The sequence below is a fragment of the Pseudophryne corroboree genome, chromosome 3 (genome assembly GCF_028390025.1).
Source record: "Pseudophryne corroboree isolate aPseCor3 chromosome 3, aPseCor3.hap2, whole genome shotgun sequence".
NCBI classification, from domain to species: Eukaryota; Metazoa; Chordata; class Amphibia; order Anura; family Myobatrachidae; genus Pseudophryne; species Pseudophryne corroboree.
The window spans coordinates 146,445,451-146,471,124 of NC_086446.1; the positions used below are offsets into that span (position 1 = coordinate 146,445,451).

Below are 25,674 nucleotides of genomic sequence, written 5' to 3' on the forward strand. Positions count from 1 at the left end.
GGACCAGTGGGCTTGCCCACAGGTGGATCCCTAGGTTCTGCAAGTAGTATCACAGGGATACAGGCTGGAGTTCGAGACGACTCCCCCTCGCCGTTGCCTTCACATCAGCCTTGCCTGCTGCCCTCGGAAAGGTAGTACTGGCGGAAATTCACAAGCTGTACTTCCAGCAGGTGAAATCAAGGTACCCCTCCTTCAACAAGGCCGGGGTTACTATTCCAAAATGTTGTGGTACCGAAACCAGACGGTTCGGTGAGACCCATTCTAAAATTGAAATCCTTGAACACTTATATACGAAGGTTCAAGTTCAAAATGGAATCGCTCAGGGCGATTATTGCAAGCCTGGAAAATTTCAGGGTATCACTGGACATCAAGGATACTTACCTGCATGTCCCTATTTACCCTCTTCACCAGGTGTACCTCAAAATTGTGGTACAGGATTGTCATTACCAATTCCAGACGTTGCCGTTGGTCTGTCCCCGGCACTGAGGGTATTTATCAAGGTAATGGCCGAAGTACTTATCCCGTACTTGGACGATCTCCTTATAAAGGCGAGGTCCAGGGAGCAGTTGTTCGTCGGAGTAGCACTATCTCGGGAAGTGCTACAACAGCACGGCTGGATTCTGAATATTCCAAAGTCGCAGCTGGTTCCTACGACGCGTCTACTGTTCCTGGATATGGTTCTGGACACAGAACAGGTTAAAATGGGTTTCTCCCGGAGGAGAAGTCCAAGGAGTTGGCGTCTCTAGACGGAGACCTCCTAATACAAATACAGGTATCGGTGCATCAATGCACACGAGCCTTGGAAAAGATGGTAGCTTCTTACGAAGAATTTCCATTCGTCAATTCCCATGCAAGGGATCTGTTGGACAAGTGGTCCGGGTCGCATCCTCAGATGCATCGGCGGATAACCCTGTCTCCAAGGGCCAGGGTGTCGCTGTGGTGGTGACTGCAGAGTGCTCATAGGCTGGGGGGCAGTCACACAGGGAAGAAACTTCCAAGGCCTATGGAAAAGTCAGGAGACTTCCTTACACATAAATGTTCTGGAACTATGGGCCATTTACAATGCCCTAAGTCAGGCTAGACCCCTGCTTCAACACCGGCCGGTGCTGATCCAGTCAGACAACATCACGGCGGTCGCTCATGTAAACCGACAGGGCGGCACAAGAAGCAGGATGGCGATGACAGACGCCACAAGGATTCGCCGATGGGTGGAAAATCATGTGTTAGCACTGTCAGCAGTGTTCATTCCTGGAGTGGACAACTGAGAAGCAGACTTTCTCAGCAGATATAACCTCCACCCGGGAGAGTGGGGACTTCATCCAGAAGTTTTCCAAATGATTGTACACCGTGGGGAAAGGCCACAGGTGGACAGGAGGGCGTCCCGCCTCAACAAAAAGCTACAAAGATATTGCGCCAGGTCAAGGGACCCTCAGGCGATAGCTGTGGACGCTCTGGTAACACCGTGGGTGTACCAGTTGGTGTATGTGTTCCCTTCTCTGCCTCTCATACCAGGGTAATGAGAATAATAAGAAGGAGAGGAATAAGAACTATACTCATTGTTCCGGGGGGCCAAGAAGAGCTTGGTACCCAGAACTCCAAGAAATTATCTCAGAGGACCCATGGCCTCTGCAGCTCAGACAGGACCTGCTGCAGCAGGAGTCCTGTCTGTTCCAAGACTTACCGCGGCTGCATTTGACGGCATGGCGGTTGAACGCCGGATCCTGAAGGAAAAAGGCATTCCGGAGGAAGTTATCCCTACGCTATTTAAAGCTGGGAAAGAAGTGAACGCAAACCATTATCACCGCATATGGCGGAAATATGTTGCGTGCTGTGAGGCCAGTACGGCCCCAAAGGAGGAATTTCAGCTAGGTCAATTTCTGCACTTCCTACAAGTCAGAGGTGACTATGGGCCTAAAATTGGGTTCCATTAAGGTCCTGATTTCGGCTCTATCGATTTTCTTCCAAAATAGAACTGGCTTCACTGCCTGAAGTTCAGATTTTTGTTAAGGGAGTGCTGCATAGTCAGCCCCCGTTTGTGCCTCCAGTGGCACCGTGGGATCTCAACGTAGTGTTGGATTTCCTGAAGTCGCATTGAGTTGAGCCACTTAAATCCGTGGAGCTATAATACCTCACGTGGAAAGTGTTCATGCTGTGGGCCTTGGCGTCGGCCAGGCGTGTATCAGAATTGGCGGCTTTGTCAAAAGCTCTTATCTGTATTTTAAATGGATAAGGCGGAATTGAGGACTCGTTCCCAATTCCTTCCTAAGGTGGTAGCAGTTTTTCATGTGAACCAACCTATTGTGGTACCTGCGGCTACTAGTGACTTGGAGGACTCCAAGTTGCTGGACATAGTCAGGGCCCTGAAAATATATGTTTCCAGGACGGCTGGAGTCAGAAAATCTGACTCGCTGTTTATCCTGTATGCACCAAACAAGCTGGGTGCTCCTGCTTTTAAGCAGACTATTGCTCGTTGGATTTGTAGTACAATTCAGCTTGCACATTCTGTGGCAGGCCTGCCACAACCAAAATCTGTAAAAGCCCATTCCACAAGGAAGGTGGGCTCATCTTGGGCGGCTGCCCGAGGGGTCTCGGCTTTACAACTTTGCCGAGCAGTTACTTGGTCAGGGGCAAACACGTTTGCTAATTTCTACAAATTTGATACCCTGGCTGAGGAGGACCTGGAGTTCTCTCATTCGGTGCTGCAGAGTCATCCGCACTCTCCCGCCGGTTTGGGAGCTTTGGTATAATCCCCATGGTCCTTACGGAGTTCCCAGCATCCACTAGGACGTCAGAGAAAATAAGAATTTACTTACCGATAATTCTATTTCTCGTTGTCCGTAGTGGATGCTGGGCGCCCATCCCAAGTGCGGATTGTCTGCAATACTTGTACATAGTTATTGTTAACTAAATCGGGTTATTGTTGTAGTGAGCCATCTTTTCTAGAGGCTCATCTGTTATCATACTGTTAACTGGGTTCAGATCACAAGTTATACGGTGTGATTGGTGTGGCTGGTATGAGTCTTACCCGGGATTCAAAATCCTTCCTTATTGTGTACGCTCGTCCGGGCACAGTATCCTAACTGAGGCTTGGAGGAGGGTCATAGGGGGAGGAGCCAGTGCACACCAGATAGTCCTAAAGCTTTCTTTAGATGTGCCCAGTCTCCTGCGGAGCCGCTATTCCCCATGGTCCTTACGGAGTTCCCAGCATCCACTACGGACTACGAGAAATAGAATTATCGGTAAGTAAATTCTTATTTTTATTTGCATACGAAATGCTACGTTACAGTGTTTTTCCAGAAAATCACGGTGACATAGACATCCATATGCAGATACAGCTGCAGTCACACACAGAATATAGTCATGCTGCATATCATAAGCTGCTTGTGTGTCCTATCCACATAGCAATGCGAATAATACTCATTTTCTGCAACAACAAAAAAATGCCTGATGTCAGCAGAACTACCTGGAAACTGCTGGCTCGTTCACGCCAGGCATCTTGTGGTGCATGGCGTATTGAGGCTAGATGTATGAGGACACATCTATAAGTGACCAATTGTGCACCGCTGACACACACCTAGTTAGGGCCACTGTACACTGCCCAGCTTCTTAGTGAGAGGGGAGTAGGAACTGCCTAATACAGGCAGTAGCATGGTACAGTGTGAAGGTGCACTTTGTAGTGAGCTCATGTAGTGGTGGCATATTATTACCTATCTATACACCCAAATAATACATCTGAAGACCGCTAATTTATATAGCAAAGTATGTGCCAATATTGACATTCTCTCCATTGCTCTTTGCGGAGTATAAAACATTATCTGAATATTGTACAACAACTAAAGTGCAGCGCACCTGCAGCTAGGTTATGATCTTGGGGCTATACGTCAGTGCAATGGGAGCAGTTTTTGGATCTGTTGCCCTGAGTCACATATGGACGCAATGCCGATTATGTACGCAGTGGAGCCATATTTTGGCACTGCGCATAGGTCGCACTGAGCTTGTGCCGCGGTGGTCTTGCGATGATGGTCACAGTCAAAATTTTTACTAAACGCAGGCGTGTCATGACCATTTTGGGGTTGTGCAACTTGATCCTGTATGTAGTCACAATGGCTCCAGCGTCTCAGTTCCGTCAGCCAGTCTGCGTATGCATATGGTTTCTCATATGGTCTATTATGGACTTATGTTCATCCGATGGTTGCGTCTGCATACACAAGCGGCAGATCTATGTATAAGGAAAATAAGTATAAGGAATCTGGGACATGTCCCACCAGGAGGTTTAGGTATTTTGGGCTTGGGTATTTCCACTTTGTCACTGTATACAGGCGTGGTCAAATTTGTTGGTGCCCTTCCACGAAAATAGAAGAACCCTATTTGTTATCTGTAAAATAACTGTCCCACTCTTCCCGCATGATCAATAGGATTCATATAAGGGCTCATAAATGGCCACTTCAGAATAGTCCAATGTTTTGTTCTTACCATTGAATGGGTGCTTTTAGCTATGTGTCGTGTGTAATTATCCTGTTGCAGGATCCATGACCTGTGATACCCCTTTTCCACAGCCGCTAAAACCCAGGTTATTGCCATGACAACCCAGGAGCGGCTCAGTGGAAGTGGGTTAACCCGGGTCCCGATAATCCAACCTAGCTAGCTTACAGGGTTGGTCCCAGAAAGTGTAATACCTCTTTCACACCGCCATTGCTGGATCTCACCCGCGAATTGGAAACAGGTCCTTCCCGGGTGGGATCTGGCATTGGACCCTATCTGCTGGCTTCCCTACCCAGCAATTTGCCGGGCCAGTTGCCATAGCGGCGGGGGGCGGAGGCGGCGCTGGGAGATGAGCTCATCTCCGTGTCACCTCTCCCTATCTAGTTCACGCTGCCACTGACCCGGTATTCAACCCGGGAATAACACTGCTTTATTCCCTGGTTGAATTACCGGGACAGGGGACCCGGGAATTTGACCATGGCCCTTTCACACCGCACACCGACCCGTGTCGACCTGGCAATATACCAGGTCGATACCGGGTTATTTGTGCGGTGTGAAAGGGGTTTTAATGGGACGATCTCATTCCCAAACACTGGCACTGCACCTGTGTGCGGAGACATCATGCACCCCCCTGCGCTGCAATAAGCCAGGTCCTGCCGCCAGTCTAAAAGAGGACTCAGCCAGGTCGCACCCAGGTTGAACCCATGTCCAAAATCCTGGGTGTGACCCGGCATTTTAATCTAAAAGGGGTATAACGGAGACAGAGCTTTCTGACACTGGGCCTAATTCATATTTGTATGCACAAGCCTATGCAGCTGTGAGTTCTCAGGCTACAGTACTGCTAATCATCGCAAGTGAAGCTGCTGCCTAGAAAAAGATCCTTAATAGTCTATATTTCATTGTACCATGCATAGATTCAACACCCAGTGCCAGATGTAGCAAAGCAGCCCCAAAACATAACCAAGCTTTATTTTGTCATCTGTGAACATAGGACCTTAATCAGGTCTGGTTGTTACTGCGCCACATGCCGCAAAATACTGATGATCGTGCAGGACTCGTTCTGCGATGATGGACGCAGAACAGCATCAGAATGTCAGTGATTGACAGTCTGATGTGGTGTGGGGGCGTGAGGCTGCCGTTGCAGGGGAGGGAAGAGGCCAGGATCTCGTGCAGGACTCGTTCTGCGATGATGGACGCAGAACAGCATCAGAATGTCAGTGATTGACAGTCTGATGTGGTGTGGGGGCGTGAGGCTGCCGTTGCAGGGGAGGGAAGAGGCCAGGATCTCCATCAGAGGACAGAGATTTCCTGGCCTTTAGGTAGCAGCTCCAGTGACTGACTTGCACGACTCTATAGGTCGCGTAAGCCGTTTTTTTATTTGTTTGTTTTTTGTTTTTTTTGGGGGGGAGGTTTAGTCCATCTGGGCCTTCTTCCACGGAGCCTACTGTCACTTAAAATATGTCGGATGGTGTGGTAAGGTATATTTTTCTACCATTCTCACTTTTCTCCTGTTTCATCTGGGGTTGATTTTCTTCTTGCAGCTGCATGCAGGGAGGTTGGCTACAGACGTGTGATGCTAATTCAAGAAAAAATTTGTTAGAAATATAGCTATAATCAATTTTCTCTGACGTCCTAGTGGATGCCGGGTACTCCGTAAGGACCATGGGGAATAGCGGGCTCCGCAGGAGACTGGGCACTCTAAAAGAAAGTTTAGGTACTATCTGGTGTGCACTGGCTCCTCCCTCTATGCCCCTCCTCCAGACCTCAGTTAGAATCTGTGCCCTGCCCGAGCTGGTTGCACACTAGGGGCCCTCCTGAGCACCTAGAAAAGAAAGTATTTGTTAGGTTTTTTATTTTCAGTGAGATCTGCTGGCAACAGACTCACTGCTACGAGGGACTAAGGGGAGAGAAGCGAACCTGCCTGCTTGCAGCTAGCTTGGGCTTCTTAGGCTACTGGACACCATTAGCTCCAGAGGGATCGAACACAGGCCCAGCCTCGGTCGTCTTGGGTCGGAGCCGCGCCGCCGTCCACCTTGCAGAGCCAGAAGCAAGAAGAGCAACCTGGAAATCGGCGGCTGAAGACTTCGGTCTTCATTAAGGTAGCGCACAGCACTGCAGCTGTGCGCCATTGCTCCCTATGCACACCACACACTCCGGTCACTGATGGGTGCAGGGCGCTGGGGGGCGCCCTGGGCTGCAATTAGAGTACCTTAACTTTGGCAAACAACACATAATATAGCCTAATAAGCTATATATGTGTAAAAATCCCCTGCCATAATACAATTATAAGAGCGGGAGAAGTCCGCCGAAAAAGGGGCGGGGCTATCTCCCTCAGCACACTGGCGCCATTTTCTCTTCACAGTGCAGCTGGAAGACAGCTCCCCAGGCTCTCCCCTGCAGTTTCCAGGCTCAAAGGGTTAAAAAGAGAGGGGGGGCACTAAATTTAGGCGCAAACTGTATATAAAAAGCAGCTATAAGGATAAATCACTTTTCTGTTAGTGTAAATCCCTGATTAAATAGCGCTGTGGTGTGTGCTGGCATACTCTCTCTCTGTCTCCCCAAAGGACTTTGTGGGGTCCTGTCCTCAGTCAGAGCATTCCCTGTGTGTGTGCGGTGTGTCGGTACGGCTGTGTCGACATGTTTGATGAGGAGGCTTATGTGGAGGCTGAGCAGGTGCCGATAAATGTGATGTCACCCCCTGCGGGGTCGACACCAGAGTGGGTGGATATGTGGAAGGTATTAACAGACAGTGTCAACTCCTTACATAAAAGGCTGGATGACGTAACAGCCGTGGGACAGCCGGCTTCTCAGCCCGCGCCTGCCCAGGCGTCTCAAAGGCCATCAGGGGCTCAAAAACGCCCGCTACCTCAGATGGCAGACACAGATGTCGACACGGAGTCTGACTCCAGTGTAGACGACGATGAGACATATACACAATCCACTAGGGGCATCCGTTGCATGATTACGGCAATGAAAAATGTGTTACACATTTCTGACATTAACCCAAGTACCACCAAAAAGGGTATTATGTTTGGGGAGAAAAAGCAGCCAGTGTTCTTTCCCCCATCAGATGAGTTGAATGAAGTGTGTGAAGAAGCGTGGGCTTCCCCCGATAAGAAACTGGTAATTTCTAAAAAGTTACTTACTTTCCCGCCAGAGGATAGGTCACGTTGGGAGATATCCCCTAGGGTGGATAAGGCGCTCACAAGCTTGTCAAAAAAGGTGGCACTGCCGTCTTAGGATACGGCCGCCTTGAAGGAGCCTGCTGATAGAAAGCAGGAGGCGATCCTGAAGTCTGTACAGGTTGAGTATCCCTTATCCAAAATGCTTGGGGCCAGAGGTATTTTGGATATCGGATTTTTCCGTATTTTGGAATAATTCCATACCATAATGAGATATCATGGTGTTGGGACCTAAGTCTAAGCACAGGATGCATTTATGTTTCATATACACCTTATACACACAGCCTGAAGGTCATTTAATACAACATTTTTAATAACTTTGTGTATTAAACAAAGTTTGTGCACATTGAGCCATCAAAAAACAAAGGTTTCATTATCTCACTCGCACTCCAAAAAGTCCGTATTTCGGAATATTTGGATATGGGATACTCAACCTGTATATACACACTCAGGTACTATACTGAGACCCGCAATTGCCTCAGCATGGAGGTGTAGTACTGCTGCAGCGTGGTCTGATACCCTGTCAGATAATATTGATACCCTCGACAGGGTTACTATTTTGCTAACCATAGAGCATATTAAAGACGTTGTCTTATATATGAGAGATGCACAGAGGGATATTTGCCGGCTGGCATCCAGAATTAATACAATGTCCATTTCTGCCAGGAGGGTATTATGGACCCGGCAGTGGACAGGTGATGCTGATTCTAAAAGGCACATGGAGGTTCTGCCTCATAAGGGTGAGGAATTGTTTGGGGATGGTCTCTCGGACCTCGTATCCACAGCAACAGCTGGGAAGTCGACGTTTTTACCTCAGATTCCCTCACAGCCTAAGAAAGCACTGTATTACCAGGTACAGTCCTTTCGGCCTCAGATAAGCAAGCGGGTCAAAGGCGCTTCCTTTCTGACCAGAGGCAAGGGAAGAGGGAAAAAGCTGCACCAGACAGCCAGTTCCCAGGATTAAAAATCTTCCCCCGCTTCCTCTAAGTCCACCGCATGACGCTGGTGCTCCACAGGCGGAGCCAGGTGCGGTGGGAGCGCGTTTCTGGAACTTCAGCGACCAGTGGGCTCGCTCACGGGTGGATCCCTGGGTTCTGCAAGTAGTATCACAGGGATACAAGCTGGAGTTCGAGGCGAGTCCCCCTCGCCGTTACCTCAAATCTGCCTTGCCTGCTGCCCTCGGAGAAAAGGAGGTAATACTGGCGGCAATTCACAATCTGTATCTTCAGCAGGTGATAATCAAGGTACCCCTCCTTCAACAGGGACGGGGTTACTATTCCACAATGTTTGTGGTACCGAAACCAGACGGTTCGACGAGACCCATTCTAAATTTAAAATCCTTGAACATTTATATAAAAAAGTTCAAGTTCATGGATTTTATGGTGTCATTGGACATCAAGGAATGTCATTACCAATTCCAGACGTTGCCGTTTGGTCTGTCCACGGCACCGCGGGTATTTACCAAAGTAATGGCCGAAATTATGATGCTCCTCCGAAAGAAGGGAGTCATGATTATTCCGTACTTGGACGATCTCCTTATAAAGGCGAGGTCCAAAGAGCAGTTGCTAGTCAGCATAGCACTATCTCAGGAAGTGCTGCATCAGCACGGCTGGATTCTGAATATCCCAAAGTCGCAGCTGATTCCTGCGATGCGTCTGCTGTTCTTGGGAATGATTCTGGACAATTAACAGAAGAAGATGTTTCTCCCGGAGGAGAAGGCCCAGGAATTATCATCTCTGGTCAGGGACCTCCTGAAACCAAAGCAGGTGTCGGTGCATCACTGCACGCGAGTCCTGGAAAAGATGGTAGCTTCTCACGAAGCAATTCCCTTCGGCAGATTCCATGCAAGGATCTTCCAGTGGGATCTGTTGGACAAGTGGTCCGGATCGCATCTCCAGATGCATCGGTTAATCACCCTGTCCCCGAGGTCCAGGGTGTCTCTGCTGTGGTGGCTGCAGAGTGCTCATCTGCTCGAAGGCCGCAGATTCGGCATACAGGACTGGGTCCTGGTGACCACGGATGCAAGCCTCCGAGGTTGTGGGGCAGTCACCCAGGGAAGAATCTTCCAAGGACAATGGTCGAGTCAGGAAACTTCCCTACACATAAATATTCTGGAACTAAGGGCCATTTACAACGCCCTGAGTCAAGCAGAACCCCTGCTTCAAAACCAACCGGTTCTGATTCAGTCAGACAACATCACAGCGGTCGCCCATGTAACCCGCCAGGGCGGCACAGGAAGCAGGGTGGCAATGGCAGAAGCCACAAGGATTCTTCGATGGGCGGAGAATCACGTGATAGCACTATCAGCAGTGTTCATTCCGGGAGTGGACAACTGGGAAGCAGACTTCCTCAGCAGGCACGACCTCCACCCGGGAGAGTGGGGACTTCATCCAGAAGTCTTCCAGCTGATTGTGAACCGTTGGGAACGGCCACAGGTGGACATGATGGCGTCCCGCCTCAACAAAAGCTAAAAAGATATTGCGCCAGGTCAAGGGACCCTCAGGCGATAGCTGTGGACGCTCTAGTGACACCGTGGGTGTACCAGTCGGTTTATGTGTTCCCTCCTCTTCCTCTCATACCCAAGGTACTGAGGATAATAAGAGGGAGAGGAGTAAGAACTATACTCATTGTTCCGGATTGGCCAAGAAGAGCTTGGTACCCAGAACTTCAAGAAATGATCTCAGAGGACCCATGGCCTCTGCCGCTCAGACAGGACCTGCTACTGCACTGGCCCTGTCTGTTCCAAGACTTACCGCGGCTGCGTTTGACGGCATGGCGGTTGAACAACGGATCCTAAAGGAAAAGGGCATTCCGGAGGAAGTCATTCCTACGCTGATTAAAGCTAGGAAGGATGTGACAGCAAAACATTATCACCGCATATGGCGGAAATATGTTGCTTGGTGTGAGGCCAGGAAGGCCCCTACAGAGGAATTTTAGCTGGGTCGATTTCTGCACTTCCTCCAGTCAGGGGTGACTATGGGCCTAAAATTGGGTTCCATTAAGGTCCACATTTCGGCTCTGTCGATTTTCTTCCAAAAAGAAATGGCTTCACTGCCTGAAGTTCAGACTTTTATTAAGGGAGTGCTGCATATTCAGCCCCCCTTTGTGCCTCCAGTGGCACCTTGGGATCTCAACGTGGTGTTGGATTTCCTAAAGTCGCATTGGTTTGAGCCACTTAAAACCGTGGAGCTAAAATATCTCACGTGGAAAGTGGTCATGCTGCTGGCGTTGCATTCGGCCAGGCGTGTATCAGAATTGGCGGCTTTGTCATGTAAAACCCCTTATCTGATTTTCCATATGGATAGGGCGGAATTGAGGACTCGTCCCCAATTTCTCCTAAGGTGGTATCAGCGTTTCATTTGAACCAACCTATTGTGGTGCCTGCGGCTACTCGGGACTTTGAGGATTCCAAGTTACTGGAGGTAGTCAGGGCCCTGAAAATCTATGTTTCCAGGATGGCTAGAGTCAGGAAAACTGACTCGCTATTTATCCTGTATGCACCCAACAAGCTGGGTGCTCCTGCTTCAAAGCAGACTATTGCTCGCTGGATCTGTAGCACGATTCAACTTGCACATTCTGCGGCTGGACTGCGGCATCCTAAATCTGTAAAAGCCCATTCCACGAGGAAAGTGGGCTCTTCTTGGGCGGCTGCCCGAGGGGTCTCGGCTTTACAACTTTGCCGAGCTGCTACTTGGTCGGGTTCAAACACGTTTGCAAAATTCTACAAGTTTGATACCCTGGCTGAGGAGGACCTTGAGTTTGCTCATTCGGTGCTGCAGAGTCATCCGCACTCTCCCGCCCGTTTGGGAGCTTTGGTATAATCCCCATGGTCCTTACGGAGTACCCAGCATCCACTAGGACGTCAGAGAAAATAAGAATTTACTCACCGGTAATTCTATTTCTCGTAGTCCGTAGTGGATGCTGGGAGCCCGTCCCAAGTGCGGACTTTCTGCAATACATGTATATAGTTATTGCGTAACTAAAGGGTTTTGTTATGAGCCATCTGTTAATGAGGCTCATTATTGTTTCACACTGTTAACTGGATATAGTTATCACAAGTTGTACGGTGTGATTGGTGTGGCTGGTATGAGTCTTACCCTGGATTCCAAATCCTTTCCTAGTAATGTCAGCTCTTCCGGGCACAGTTTCCCTAACTGAGGTCTGGAGGAGGGGCATAGAGGGAGGAGCCAGTGCACACCAGATAGTACCTAATCTTTCTTTTAGAGTGCCCAGTCTCCTGCGGAGCCCGCTATTCCCCATGGTCCTTACGGAGTACCCAGCATCCACTACGGACTACGAGAAATAGAATTACCGGTGAGTAAATTCTTATTTTTTATTCTCTTTTCTAAGGGTTAGAAACAAATCTGTATGGGCTATTTTAGAATATATTTGGATAATAACCGATCATTTATCTGCTTTCGCTGTTTCTTAGCTTTATTGATATACCAAAGCCATGCAGGTATACATGATATATAATAGTTTTTAAGGTCAACACTTTTCAGGAGGAATGAAACAATGTTTCAATGAGATGTAATTGGCATATTGAATAAAGTGAACAAATTTGTCAACGTCTGTATACTGTTTCTAGTGTGTGGGTATACAAAGGTTATTTTGAGATGGTTACCAGTAGCTTTTATATCTACAAATTATGAGCCTTTAAATGGCAATGCAATGTACAAACAAAGGGGCAGATTGGATAAGTGTGAGGTGCGATGTGCTGTGAGACTATACACATAAGCCCTGATTCAGATGTGGACAGAGGTGCTATTACTGCTGCTTACGTGGAAGCAGCAGCAATAGCACTAATATGTTAATGTAGCAGGAGGCATCTGATATAAGTAGATGTCTCCTGCTTTTATTAGTGAGACCCGTACTGCACATCTGTGCAGCACCTCCAGCCACGTCTTAATAAGGCCCAATGCGCGTAATAATTGGAGGAAAATCTCTTTTTATTCCTTTCCCATCCTACAGATGTGTCCACGTGTGTGTACGCATCGCAGCAAACATGAGAAAGAACTCATCTGTATTTGGGGAACAGTGCAGACTGTCGGCTGAGGAGTAGGCGATAAATAGTTAAGCTGTTGGAGGAGCTGAACCAAGATCTAAAGCTGGGATATATCAGGTAGGATGTACCTGAAACTGGAAGTCCAAGGGTCACCACACACCAGCCCACCAGACTTTTATCCATCGTGACCAGGGTCCAGGGTTGCAGGTCTCCTCACAAAAGCACAAGTTAAATAATTAGCTCCACCTGTGGACCTTTTAAAACGTGTCAGTGAGTAATTAATACACCTGTGCACCTGCTGGGTTACCTGCAAAACATGCACTGTGTGGGGTCCTGAGGACCGAGTTTGGGAACCTATGCCAACACTGTTTATGTTATCTGTTAGTGTTGTGTTCTCTTTAGGCTTTGTTCGATAAATAACTGAGGGCCTTATTCCAGTTTGTATGGAATTGCACCGTCGCAGGTAGCCGGAGTCGTCTCTAGGAGATAGACGCCTCCTGCATGCATCTGCGAGATCCGAGTGCTGCATCTGAGGATGCAGCAATGGATCACCATCTTGACCATTGGTCGCTACTCACGATGGTAAGAGCCAAAGCTTACTCAGACTGGCCTTATGGTCCATGAAGCCTGCATTCCGACAACGCATACCCTGGGCCTGGCACACCTACAAAACAGGGTCGACGCCCCCGAGTTTGAAGAATGGTGTCGGTTGACACCCCTGCCCTGCCACAGAATTTCAACAGCGTGTCAATCTTGCAGCGCCTAAAGGGTGGGCTGTTAGCGATATCGCAAGACCTGTTCTGCACATGCGCAGAATGGGTATTGTGTATGCGCCAACCGCTATCCATGGGATTTGGGTGTAGACCATTGGGTTTGCATATAAATCTGAATCAGGTCCTGAGTTACTGGATACTGGAAAAAATGGGAGGGCTTAGAAAAGGGGGGGGGAGGGGTTCAGCTCCAGACCTTTAACTATTTAGGGGGGGTTATTCAAAGATGAATGCAGATGGCTGCATATGCAGCCAGATCTGCGTTCATCTCTGCAGATGCTGGGGGTAGCCCAGACCAGGCAAGGCCGCCCAGCATGTGTAAGGCCTCCTCCCGATGCGTCCACAATCTAATTGCGAACGAATCGGATCTAAGGTTGACCCCTGGTGCGCAGTCATGCGGTCAGCGGCCATTTTTTTAATTGGAGCGGCTGCGTGTGATGTCACACAGCTGTACCGAAAACGGTCCCGGCCCGCCCCCGTTTGCCCCGCACCGTCCCCCCAACGTCATGTTGCCAGCCCGAAAACTGCCTCCGTGGATGCGACCGCAACTGAGCTGTGCGCCACAACAGCGCTGGGGTCTCAATGACCCCCTTAGTGCCTACTCCTCAACCTCCCCGCTAAACCCACAGTCTGAGGTGCCTCTGAAGATTTCCAGTGAGTACAAAAATTTTGTTTTTTTTGCTCCCATCTCTATAGGGTGCAAGCAGAAACAAGCAAGGCTTCCCTACCTACATTGTATTCATGCACAATGTTTCAGTGGACCCTCATAGCTAATTTAATATCTTCCAAGGGTATATCCAGACAAACATAATCAACATCACATAAAGATCAATAGGCAGCTGTAATGTACTGTATGGCACTTTGCTGGATCTCCGCACAAGTGGGTTCTGAAAAAAGTGGGGTAGTCCTAATCGTTATCTCTGGAAACAAAAAAGAGAAGATACTACTTCACCAGCGCCTGCCCCGTTTGTAGCGGAGCAATCCACCTCTTACTCTCCGATAATGTCTCCTAATTAGGAGTGCTCGTATCAGTAGGTAACCGGAAAGAGAGGAGAATGCAAAGAATAGTGTGATATCGTAAAAACAAAGGCCCTCATTCCGAGTTGTTCGCTCGCAAGCTGCTTTTAGCAGCTTTGCACACGCTAAGCCGCCGCCTACTGGGAGTGAATCTTAGCATAGTAAAATTGCGAACGAAAGATTCTCAAAATTGCGATTACACACCTCTTAGCAGTTTCAGAGTAGCTCCAGACTTACTCGGCATCTGCGATCAGTTCAGTGCTTGTCGTTCCTGGTTTGACGTCACAAACACACCCAGCGTTCGCCCAGACACTCCTCCGTTTCTCCAGCCACTCCCGCGTTTTTCCCAGAAACGGTAGCGTTTTTTCACACACACCCATAAAACGGCCAGTTTCCGCCCAGAAACACCCACTTCCTGTCAATCACACTACGATCACCAGAACGAAGAAAAAGCCGTGAGTAAAATACCTAACTTCATAGCAAATTTACTTGGCGCAGTCACAGTGCTAACATTGCGCATGCGCACTAAGCGGAAAATCGCTGCGATGCGAAGAAATTTACCGAGCGAACAACTCGGAATGAGGGCCAAAGTAATTTAATTAACACATTATTCTAAAAACATGCAAAATGTAATTCCAATATGGAAGATACTGGTATAATGACACAGCATGTGTCACAATGGACAGAAACATTCACAAAAAAGAATCCACCCTCATGAGAGGAACAGAAGCAATGGCTGATTACCGATTCCTGGTGAACTGATGTGCGGCAGTTCTAAAGCGCATATGAATCCAGGTGGTCTCTCCCAGCTGCAGCAAGGGGATCTCCCGGTCTCAGTTTTATCCAAGCGTAGGTTCAGTCTATAAGCATCAGTGTCAGCATGTGGGGGGTATAAAGGCAAGGTACCCACGCGTTCCGACCCGCCTCGGGTCTTTCTCAAGGTCTGCTGTCAAAAGTGGAATGACATTCCACTTTTGGCAGCAGACCTTGAGACACTGATGCTTATGGACTGAACCTACACCTGGATAAAACTGAGACCGAGAGATCCCCTTGCTATTTTAAATTCCTTTCCAACGCTAATCGTTATCTCTATTAACAAAATCTGAGTAAAGTGTAACAATCTTCTTATTTAGAGGGAAGAGTCTTGTGTAAATTATCAGACTGACTCATTGGGATGGAGAAGCACAGAAATTACAGGACGGAGAGGATACTGAGTCTCACACTGGAGATCATCTACCTGCTGACCGGAGAGGTGAGGCATATGGAAATGTTGGTGCTACTGCTGCCATTATATCACACAGGTTACTAGACCAAGGGGTAAATTACTAAGCGCCAGATTTTTGGCGATTTCGATCTCTATATTTAAAATGGTAATGATATTGATTAAATGCAAAACACGCTAAATTATGTACTTTTTCTTTTGATTCTGTAGTGTTTTAGGACCATCCTTACAAACGCAGAAACTTTTACTGGGTGACATTAAAACTAGGGGCATTATGTAATAGCCTACAAGGTGCTGTCTTTTTGGGAATGTCTGTGAGTCTGTTTGTATTTTTAAAGTGGCAGTCGTTTACAAGGCAAAACTGATCTTGTTTTGCCTTGTAAATGATCAAAGCTTTAAAAATACGGACAGACTATCACAGAAATTCCCAAAAAGCCAGCACCTTGCAGGCTATTATTGTCCTAGGTCTTTGAAGCTGATGTTATCTGAGCAGGGGGCTGTGAGGCCACCAAGCAGTATTGCAGATGCTATTAACACTTGCTCTTACGTCCTAGAGGATGCTGGGGTCCATATTAGTACCATGGGTATAGACGGGTCCACCAGGAGCCATTGGCACTTTAAGAGTTTAATAGTGTGGGCTGGCTCCTCCCTCTATGCCTCTCCTACCAGGCTCAGTTTAGAAAGTGTGCCCGGAGGAACCAGTCACAGCTAGGGGAGCTCTACAGAGCTTTTCTAGTAAAGTTATTTTTTATTCAACAGCCTGCCTGCAGCGAGGGACTAAGGGGGGGAGCAGTGTCTGCCCTGTGTGGTCTGAGCCACTGTCTCCGCTGACAGGACATTGAGCTCCAGAGGGGATAGATCGCTCCCCGCCACAGGGAAACGCTCACCACAGCAGCAGGGGGCCACCCCCTTGCAGAGCTGAAGTGTGGCAAGTGAGTCACCATCCCCCCTAACAAGGGGTCGGTGTGAAGATGGCGGCTTCAGGGTAGGACAGCTCAGCTGTATTTCAGTGCGGCGCTGTGAGGGGCGCCCTGAGCCAGCGCCTGACCCTACACTGACCAATTCAGCCTGTCGGGGTCTGCGGATCTCAGCCAGCACTTAAAATCCTCAGGCCAGTATAATCGTGAAGAGCGGGAAGACAGCGCCATTAAGGGGGCGGAGTTTCTCCTCAGAGCGGACCCAGCAGGGTTTCAGCGCCATTTTCCTGTCTGCAGTCAGACGCAAGTGGAAGATCAGTCCCTCCAGTGCAACTCCAGCTATCTGTAAGGTACCAGGGGGGTTGTAGAAGGGAGGGGAGGCTATGTAAAGGCTGTGTCACCTATTAAGGGACACAGTCAGCGCTGGTTTAGGGTCTCCCTATACCTGTAATAGCCCTGTGTGTGGGTTGGCTCCAATCTCTGTGTCTCTCTGCCATTCTTGGTGGGGAAACTCTGTCTGCCCAGTACCCTGTGTGTATGTGGGGTGAGTGGTGTGTATTAGCAAACATGTCTAGAGAGACTGTTTCATATACTGCAGAGGATTTATCTTCTAAGGAAGATCCCATCCCATGTAATCAGGATTGCACTGTTGTAGCGCAGATCCCAGCTAGGGAACCGGAGTGGTTAGCCTCTCTTAGGGGGACTATTTCTCAAATTTCTGAAAAGGTTGCAAGAACTGAGCGTGCAACTCAGGTACTGCAATACTCTATGGCTGTATGGTCTGATACTGCTCCCACAGGGTCCCCTGCGGTACATTCTCACAAACGTGCACTTGCCAAGATTATACAGGATGACACGGACACCGATTCTGACACTGCAGACGGTGACAGGGATGTGTCAAGAGGGAGGGCATCACTTGCAAAGGGGGTGCAGTTGATGATTGAAGCCGTACGGCATGTGTTGCACATTTTTGACACAACTCCTTAGCAGGTTGAGGAGGCCTTTTTCACGGACAGTAAAAAGGCCCCTCTCACCTTCCCAGCATCTAAGGAATTAAATGCTATCTTTGAAAAAGCCTGGGAAACTCCGGAGAAAAATTCCAGATCCCTCAGAGGGTCTTGGTTGCTTTTCCCTTCCCAGAGGAAGATAGAAAGAAGTGGGAGTCTCCGCCGATAGTTGACGCTTCTGTCTCCAGGCTGTCAAAACAGGTGGTTTTACCAGTCCCGGGTTTTACCGCGTTGAAGGACCCGGCAGATCGCAAGGTGGATGCTACGCTCAAATCCATATACGCGGTCTCAGGGGCTATACTGCGGCCTACTATTGCCTGTGCATGGATTTCCAAAGCAATAGCCAGGTGGTCAATCACTCTGCAGGAGGACTTGACTACGATGGATAAAGGTGACGTTGATTTATTTTTACGTAATATTCAGGATTCTGCAGGGTTCCTGGTAGATTCCACGAAGGACCTGGGTTCCATGGCTGCAAGGATCTCCTCCATGTCTGTCTCTGCTCGCAGGGTTCTCTGGCTGCGACAATGGTCTGCGGACGCGGAATCCAGGAAAAGTGTGGAGGGCCTACCCTATGAAGGTCAGGCGCTCTTTGGGGAGGCGCTGGATGTGTGGATTGCCACGGCTACCGCGGGTACGTCTCCTTTTCTCCCCTCAGCTGCTCCAGCTACGAAGAAGCCTTTTACACCAGCCACGTCACAGTCCTTTCGGCCCGCGAGGTCTAGAAAGAACAAGCCTTCTTACACCTTCTTTAGAGGTGGTCGTGCTAAAGTAAAAAAGCCTGCTCCCGCAGGTACCCAAGACCAGAAGCCTGCTTCTGGTACCTCAAAGTCCTCCGCATGACAGTGGACAGCACAACCTGGAGGAAGGTCAGGTGGGAGCAAGACTCCGGCATTTCAGCCACGTCTGGATGTCGTCTGGCTTGGACCCTTGGGTACAGGATATAGTGTCCAGGGGGTACAGGCTGGAGTTTCAAACTCTCCCACCTCACCATTTCTTCAAATCAGGCTTGCCAACTGTGACGGCAGACATTCTTCTGGAAGCTATCCGAAAATTGGTAGTGTCCGAGGTCATTGTTCCAGTTCCACCTCATCAGTGGAACAAGTGTTACTATTCTAATTTTTTCGTGGTACCGAAGCCGGAGGGTTCAGTATGGCCAATTCTGCACTTAAAATCTTTGAACCCTTATCTCAGGGAGTTCAAATTCAAGATGGAGTCTCTGAGAGCTGTCATCTCAGGACTGACGGAGGGGGGAGTTCCTGGTGTGTCTGGACATCAAGGATGCGTACCTCCACATTCCCATTTGGGTGCTGCATCAGGCATATCTCAGGTTTGCACTACTGGACGATCAATATCAGTTTCAGCCGTTGCCGTTCGGCCTCTCCACAGCACCGAGGGTCTTCATCAAGGTGATGGCAGAGATGATGGTTCTCCTCCACAAGCAGGGGTTGAACATTATTCTGTATCTGGACGATCTCCTGATCAAGGCGTCGTCCAGGGAAAAGTTGTTAAGATCCATTGCTCTCACGAACTAACTGCTCAAGGAGCACGGTTGGATCCTGGACCTTCCAAAGTCTCACCTGGAGCCGACAAGGAGGCTGTCTTTCCTGGGGATGATCCTAGACACGGAAGTGCAGAGGGTGTTTCTTCCAGTGGAGAAAGCATTGGTGATTCAAACAATGGTCCGGGATGTCTTGAAGCCTATCCGGGTATCGGTTCATCAGTGCATCTGCCTTCTGGGGAAGATGGTTGCCTCCTACGAGGCTCTACAGTACGGAAGGTTTCATGCTCGACCCTTTCATCTGGATCTCTTGGACTAGTGGTCGGGATCTCATCTACATATGCACCAGAAGATACGTCTGTCACCGAAAGGCAGGATTTCGCTCCTCTGGTGGCTACAACTGCCACACCTTCTGGAAGGCCGAAGGTTCAGAGTTCGGGACTGGATCCTTCTAACCACAGATGCAAGTCTAAGAGGTTGGGAAGCAGTCGCTCAGGGGGAAATCTTCCAAGGAAAGTGGTCGAATCAAGAAACCCTTGTCCCAATAAACATCCTGGAGCTAAGAGCCGTGTACAACTGCCTTCTGCAAGCAGCACACCATCTACAGGATCTGGGCTGTTCAGGTGCAGTCGGACCACGTAACCACAGTGGCCTACATAAACCGACGAGGCGGAACGAAGAGCAGGGCTGCAATGTCAGAGGTGTCAAGAATCCTCCTCTGGGCAGAAAGACACGCTGTGGCGATGTCAGCAATCTTCATTCCGAGAGTAGGCAGCTGGGAAGCAGACTTCCTCAGCAGACACGATCTCCATCCAGGAGAGTGGGGCCTCCATCCGGAGGTGTTCAAGGAGGTAACCGGTTGGTGGGGGGTTCCTCACATAGACATGATGGCCTCCCGCCTCAACAAGAAGCTGTGGAGGTACTGTTCCAGGTCGAGAGACCCGCAGGCAGTGGCGGTGGACGCACTGGTAACACTGTGGGTGTTCACGTCAGTGTATGTGTTTCCTCCACTTCCTCTGATACCAAAAGTTCTTCAACTGGTAAGAAGAACAAAGGTTCTGGCAATCCTGATTGCTCCGGACTGGCCAAGGAGTGCTTGGTACGCGGATCTGCTGGATCTTCTGCTGGAATATCCGAGGCCCTTAACTTTTCTGGAGGATCTGCCAATGCAGGGGCCGTTCGCTTATCAAGACTTACCACAGCTACGTTTGACGGCATGGCGGTTGAACGCCAGATCTTAGCTCGGAACTGTATCCCGAGTGAGGTTATTCCTTTCCTGATACAGGCTAGAAAGGGGGTAACGTCTAAACATTACCATCAAATTTGGAAAAAATATGTTTCTTGGGGAAATTTCCTGTGCTGGAGTTTCAATTTGGACGTTTTTATCCTTTTCCTGCAAGCAGGTGTGGATATGGGCCTGAGATTGGTCTCCATCAAGGTCCAGATCTCAGCTTTGGCCATTTTCTTCCAAAAACAATTGGCTGTCCCCACTGAGGTTTAGACCTTTTTGAAAGGGGTTCTGCACATCCAGCCTCCCTTTGTGGCACCAAAGGTACCCTGGGATCTTGATGTGGTGTGGCAGTTCCTGCAATCAGCTTGGTTTGAGCCTCTACAGGAGGCTGACATTAAGTTTCTCATGTGGAAGGCGGTCACTTTGTTGGCCTTAGCTTCTGCTCGACACGTGTCGGAATTGGAGGCTTTATCTTGTAAAAGTCCCTATCTGATCTTCCATGAAGATAGGGCGGAACTCAGGAGATGTCCGCAGTTCCTGCCTAAGGTTGTATCAGCTTTTCATATCAACCAACCTATTGTGGTGCCAGTGGCTACTGACTCCTCAATTGCTTCAAAGGCCTTGGATGTTGTGAGGGCTTTGAAAATTTATGTGAAGAGGACGGCTCGTCATAGAAAATGTGACTCTCTGTTTGTCCTCTATGATCCCAAGAAAATTGGGTGTTCTGCTTCTAAGCAGTCAATTTCACGCTGGATGAGGTTCACCATCCAGCATGCATATTCTACGGAAGATTTATTCTCCGTGTCCAAAATCTGTAAAGGCCCATTCTACTCGTAAGGTGAGCTCTTCCTGGGCGGCTGCCCGGGGTGTCTCGGCTGTACAGCTTTGCCGAGCGGCTACTTGGTCGGAGTCGAACACATTATCAAAGTTTTACAAGTTCGATGCTTTGGCCTCTGATGACCTCAAGTTTGGTCAAGCAGTCTTGCAGGAGCCTTCGCGCTCTCCCTCCCGTTCTGGGAGCTTTGGTACATCCCTATGGTACTTATATGGACCCCAGCATCCTCTAAGACGTAAGAGAAAATAGGATTTAATTACCTACCGGTAAATCCTTTTCTCGTAGTCCGTAGTGGATGCTGGGCGACCGCCCAGCGCTTCGTTTTTCTGCATTAGTTTTATAGTTCAGTACTGCCTGGTTCCTAAGTATGTTCTGCGTTATTTACTGCTTCAGTACTGTTTCAGCTGTTGCTGAGTTTTCCGTCACGTTAGCCGGATTTGCCTGTTGTGTGAGCGGGTATGAATCTCGCCACTATCTGACTATTTCCTTCTCTCCAAGTATGTTGTCTCCTCAGGCACAGTTTCTAGACTGAGTCTGGTAGGAGGGGCATAGAGGGAGGAGCCAGCCCACACTATTAAACACTTAAAGTGCCAATAGCTCCGGGTGGACCCGTCTATACCCATGGTACTAATATGGACCCCAGCATCCTCTACGGACTACGAGAAAAGTATTTACCGGTAGGTAATTAAAATCCTATTTTTGCTACAGACAAGTCGGACACTCACCATTAGCATATACTTTTATAACTGTGGACAACAAGCCCCGATCTTCATTTTCAGTGATAGGGTAGATAAGTAGCTTAAGTATTGAAGGTTTAAATTAATTACTACCCTTTTAGATGAGCAACAGTCTTGTCCGATGGTAACTGAACCCTCTTTAGAGCTTCAAGGAGGTACGAAGTTTAACATTTTATTTAAAAGCAACAGTTCTATCAGTGCATCTTGGTAGGAATGTATCATGCACAGTATTCCTTGTCTCCTGTTCATCGGATTGCCTGTGGTGACTTCTCACATTAATGAATCTTGGCCGCCCAACACCCTGAGCTGTAAGTGGTCATGTCTTCAGATCTCCACTCCAACCTAGTCTCTATTCTGGGTTCCAGGCATGGCCTTTAGCCTGGCTGTGGTGGGCGCAACCTCTTCTGGTTACCTTTTATCTCCTGGGATCTGGACAGGGACGAGGTGATGTGCATTTCATTCTAACCCAGCCAGTACTAGCTCCGTAATGTCTGGAGATTACATGCTTGCAGAATGGTACTCAGAGACGGAGCATAAGGACTGGTGATTAACTCTGCTCTGATCATTTGAATGACTTAATACCTTCCTTTTTGGTAGATTCAGACTTCAAGGTAGTTCCTGTTGGTGCACCTTTAGGCAAAGCAAAAGTCCTCCCCTTCCGTACAAGCGTGTGTCCGAATGTGCAAAGACTCAGACGCCCACTTTCAGCGCCCGTAAATGCAGAACTAGCGATTGGTGCATCTTTAGATGGCCCATCTCTGAGAGTGCGCTAGGACACATCTTTCACCACCCAGGAATGGCTACTATATTTTATATACAGTTCTCCTTGTCAACACCAGAATCTCAACTGCGTTTCACGGACACAATCAGAGGGATTCGCAGTGCAACTTACGTTGCTCCGCTACAGATACTTTCTCATACATCTTTGCTGCAGTCATGCCATACAGTCCCTCTTGGCATGCCAGGTTGCATGAGAATATTCTAGCTTGGGGCGTCTCTTTTTTGTTAAAAATGCATCTTCGTTACAACACTTTTGACGGATGCACGAGGATACTGTGCTGATTAATCGATATGACACTTGTATATCTGTGTGCGACTGAGGGCCTGATTCAGACAACCATGCAAAACCGTTGCTCCACAGAACTGAGCGATTATCAGACAGCGCATGTGTTGCGTTTGTATTGCGCATGCATCATGGTGCCACTGTGAACCCGCCCACTTTGTGGACTCCTTTGCATATTAATTGACAGGAAGGGACTATTTGGGGGTGTAAACATGGGGCTAACGGGGAGTGGTTGTTAAAACGCAGGCATGTAATGGCAGCTTTCGGGCCATGTATCTGACATCAGATGCCTGCCTTAAAACACACAAACAGGACGCCTGCGTGACTATTGCCGGGGGTTCCCGTATAAAAGATAGATAGTGTCTAGTTAGACAGTCAATAGATAGACACCATATGTTAGACAGACATTAGGTCGACAGGGTCAAAAGGTCGACATGAAAATGGTCGACGTGAAAAAGATAGACACCATGTTTTTTGCATTTTTGTGGTTTGTGTGGATAGTTTTGTCATCTGGGACCCCCAGTTGTAGAAAGGCATACCCTCGCGGGGCTCGCTTCGCTCGCCACGCTTCGGGCTCGGTGGCTCGCTGCGTTCGCCGCAAGGTTTATAACCAACTCTATGCCGACATGGATAGAGAAGGTATGAAATAGTCCAAAAACGTTAATTTAAAAAAACAAAACATTTGTCTATCTTTTTTGTCGACCATTTTCATGTCGACATTTTGACTCTGTCGACCTTTTGTACTGTATACCTTTTTCATGTCGACCTTTTGACCCTGTCGACCTTTTGACCCTGTCGACTTAATGTCTGTCTAATACCCCTTTTCCACTAGTGTAGCACGGGTCGCAGCCGTGTCGCCTGATCTCCCAGCGCCGCCGTCCCTATGCACTATGAGGACGCCGTCCCTATGCACTGTGAACGGGAACATGTGTTCAACCCGGCTAGCTACCCGGGTAGGATTCCCGGATCACTTGATCCGGGAATTTGCCGGGGAACCCTTCCCCACTAGGGAAAAACACGGGTAAATGCGCGCCCCCGCGCATTTACCCGTGTTTAAAAAAGCTAGTGGAAAAGGGGTATAACATATGGTGCCTATCTATTGACTGTCTAACTAGACACTGTCTATCAACCGGATACCATTGCCGGGTTCAGTCTGCGTACCCTACCCTTTAGCCTGATTTTCATTGTTTTCTCATACGTCCTAGAGGATGCTGGGGACTCCGTAAGGACGATGGGGTATAGACGGGATCCGCAGGAGACATGGGCACACTATAAGTCTTTGAATGGGTGTGAACTGGCTCCTCCCTCTATGCCCCTCCTCCAGACCTCAGTTAGACTTTGTGCCCAGGAGTGATGGGTCACACACTAGGGGAGCTCTACTGAGTTTCTCTAAAAGACTTTATGGTTAGGTTTTCTCTGACGTCCTAGTGGATGCTGGTAACTCCATAAGGACCATGGGGTATAGACGGGCTCCGCAGGAGACTGGGCACTCTTAAAAGAAAGATTAGGTACTATATCTGGTGTGCACTGGCTCCTCCCTCTATGCCCCTCCTCCAGACCTCAGTTAGTATCTGTGCCCGGCCAGAGTTGGATGCACTCTAGGGGCTCTCCTGAGCTTCCTTGAAAGAAAGTATTTGTTAGGTTTTTATTTTCAGTGAGATCTGCTGGCAACAGACTCACTGCTACGTGGGACTGAGGGGAGAGAAGCGAACCTACCTGCTTGCAGCTAGCTTGGGCTTCTTAGACTACTGGACACCATTAGCTCCAGAGGGATCGAACACAGGCCCAGTCCTCGGTCGTCCGGTCCCGGAGCCGCGCCGCCGTCCCCCTTGCAGAGCCAGAAGAACCGAAGAGAAGTTGAAAATCGGTGGCTGAAGACTCCGGTCTTCATTAAGGTAGCGCACAGCACTGCAGCTGTGCGCTATTGCTCCCTCTGCACACCACACACTCCGGTCACTGATGGGTGCAGGGCGCTGGGGGGGGGGGGGGGCGCCCTGGGCAGCAATTAGAGTACCTTACATGGCTAAATAGCACATAATACAGCTATTAAACTGTATATGTGCATAATCCCCCGCCATAAAGCATATAAAAAAGCGGGAGAAGTCCGCCGAGAAAGGGGCGGAGCTATCTTCCTCAGCATACTGGCGCCATTTCTCTTCACAGCTCCGCTGGAAGACAGCTCCCCAGGCTCTCCCCTGCAGTTTCCAGGCTTCAAGGGTAAAAAAGAGAGGGGGGCACTAAATTTAGGCGCAAACTGTGTATAACAAGCTGCTATAGGGAAAAATCAAACACTTTAGTGTAAATCCCTGGTTATATAGCGCTGTGGTGTATGCTGGCATACTCTCTCTCTGTCTCCCCAAAGGACTTGGTGGGGTCCTGTCCTCAGTCAGCATTCCCTGTGTGTGTGCGGTGTGTCGGTACGGCTGTGTCGACATGTTTGATGAGGAAGCTTATGTGGAGGCGGAGCAGGTGCCGATAAGTGTGATGTCACCCCCTGCGGGGCCGACACCAGAATGGGTGGATATGTGGAAGGTATTAACCGACAGTGTCAACTCCTTGCATAAAAGGTTCGATGACATAACAGCTGTGGGACAGCCGGCTTCTCAGCCCGTGCCTGCCCAGGCGTCTCGAAGGCCATCAGGGGCTCAAAAACACCCACTACCTCAGATGGCAGACACAGATGTCGACACGGAGTCTGACTCCAG

At 48.9% G+C, this 25,674-nt stretch overlaps 1 protein-coding gene across 1 annotated transcript in view; it reads left to right on the forward strand.

The window, feature by feature from the left end:
* Positions 1-25,674, forward strand: part of LOC135054963 (zinc finger protein OZF-like) — a 235,191-nt gene that overhangs the window by 20,155 nt on the left and 189,362 nt on the right. Inside the window, exon 2 of the mRNA XM_063958470.1 lies at positions 15,590-15,708. Coding sequence (XP_063814540.1) covers positions 15,631-15,708 — 78 coding nt within the window. The 5' untranslated portion in view covers positions 15,590-15,630. The remainder of the gene's footprint in view (positions 1-15,589; positions 15,709-25,674) is intronic.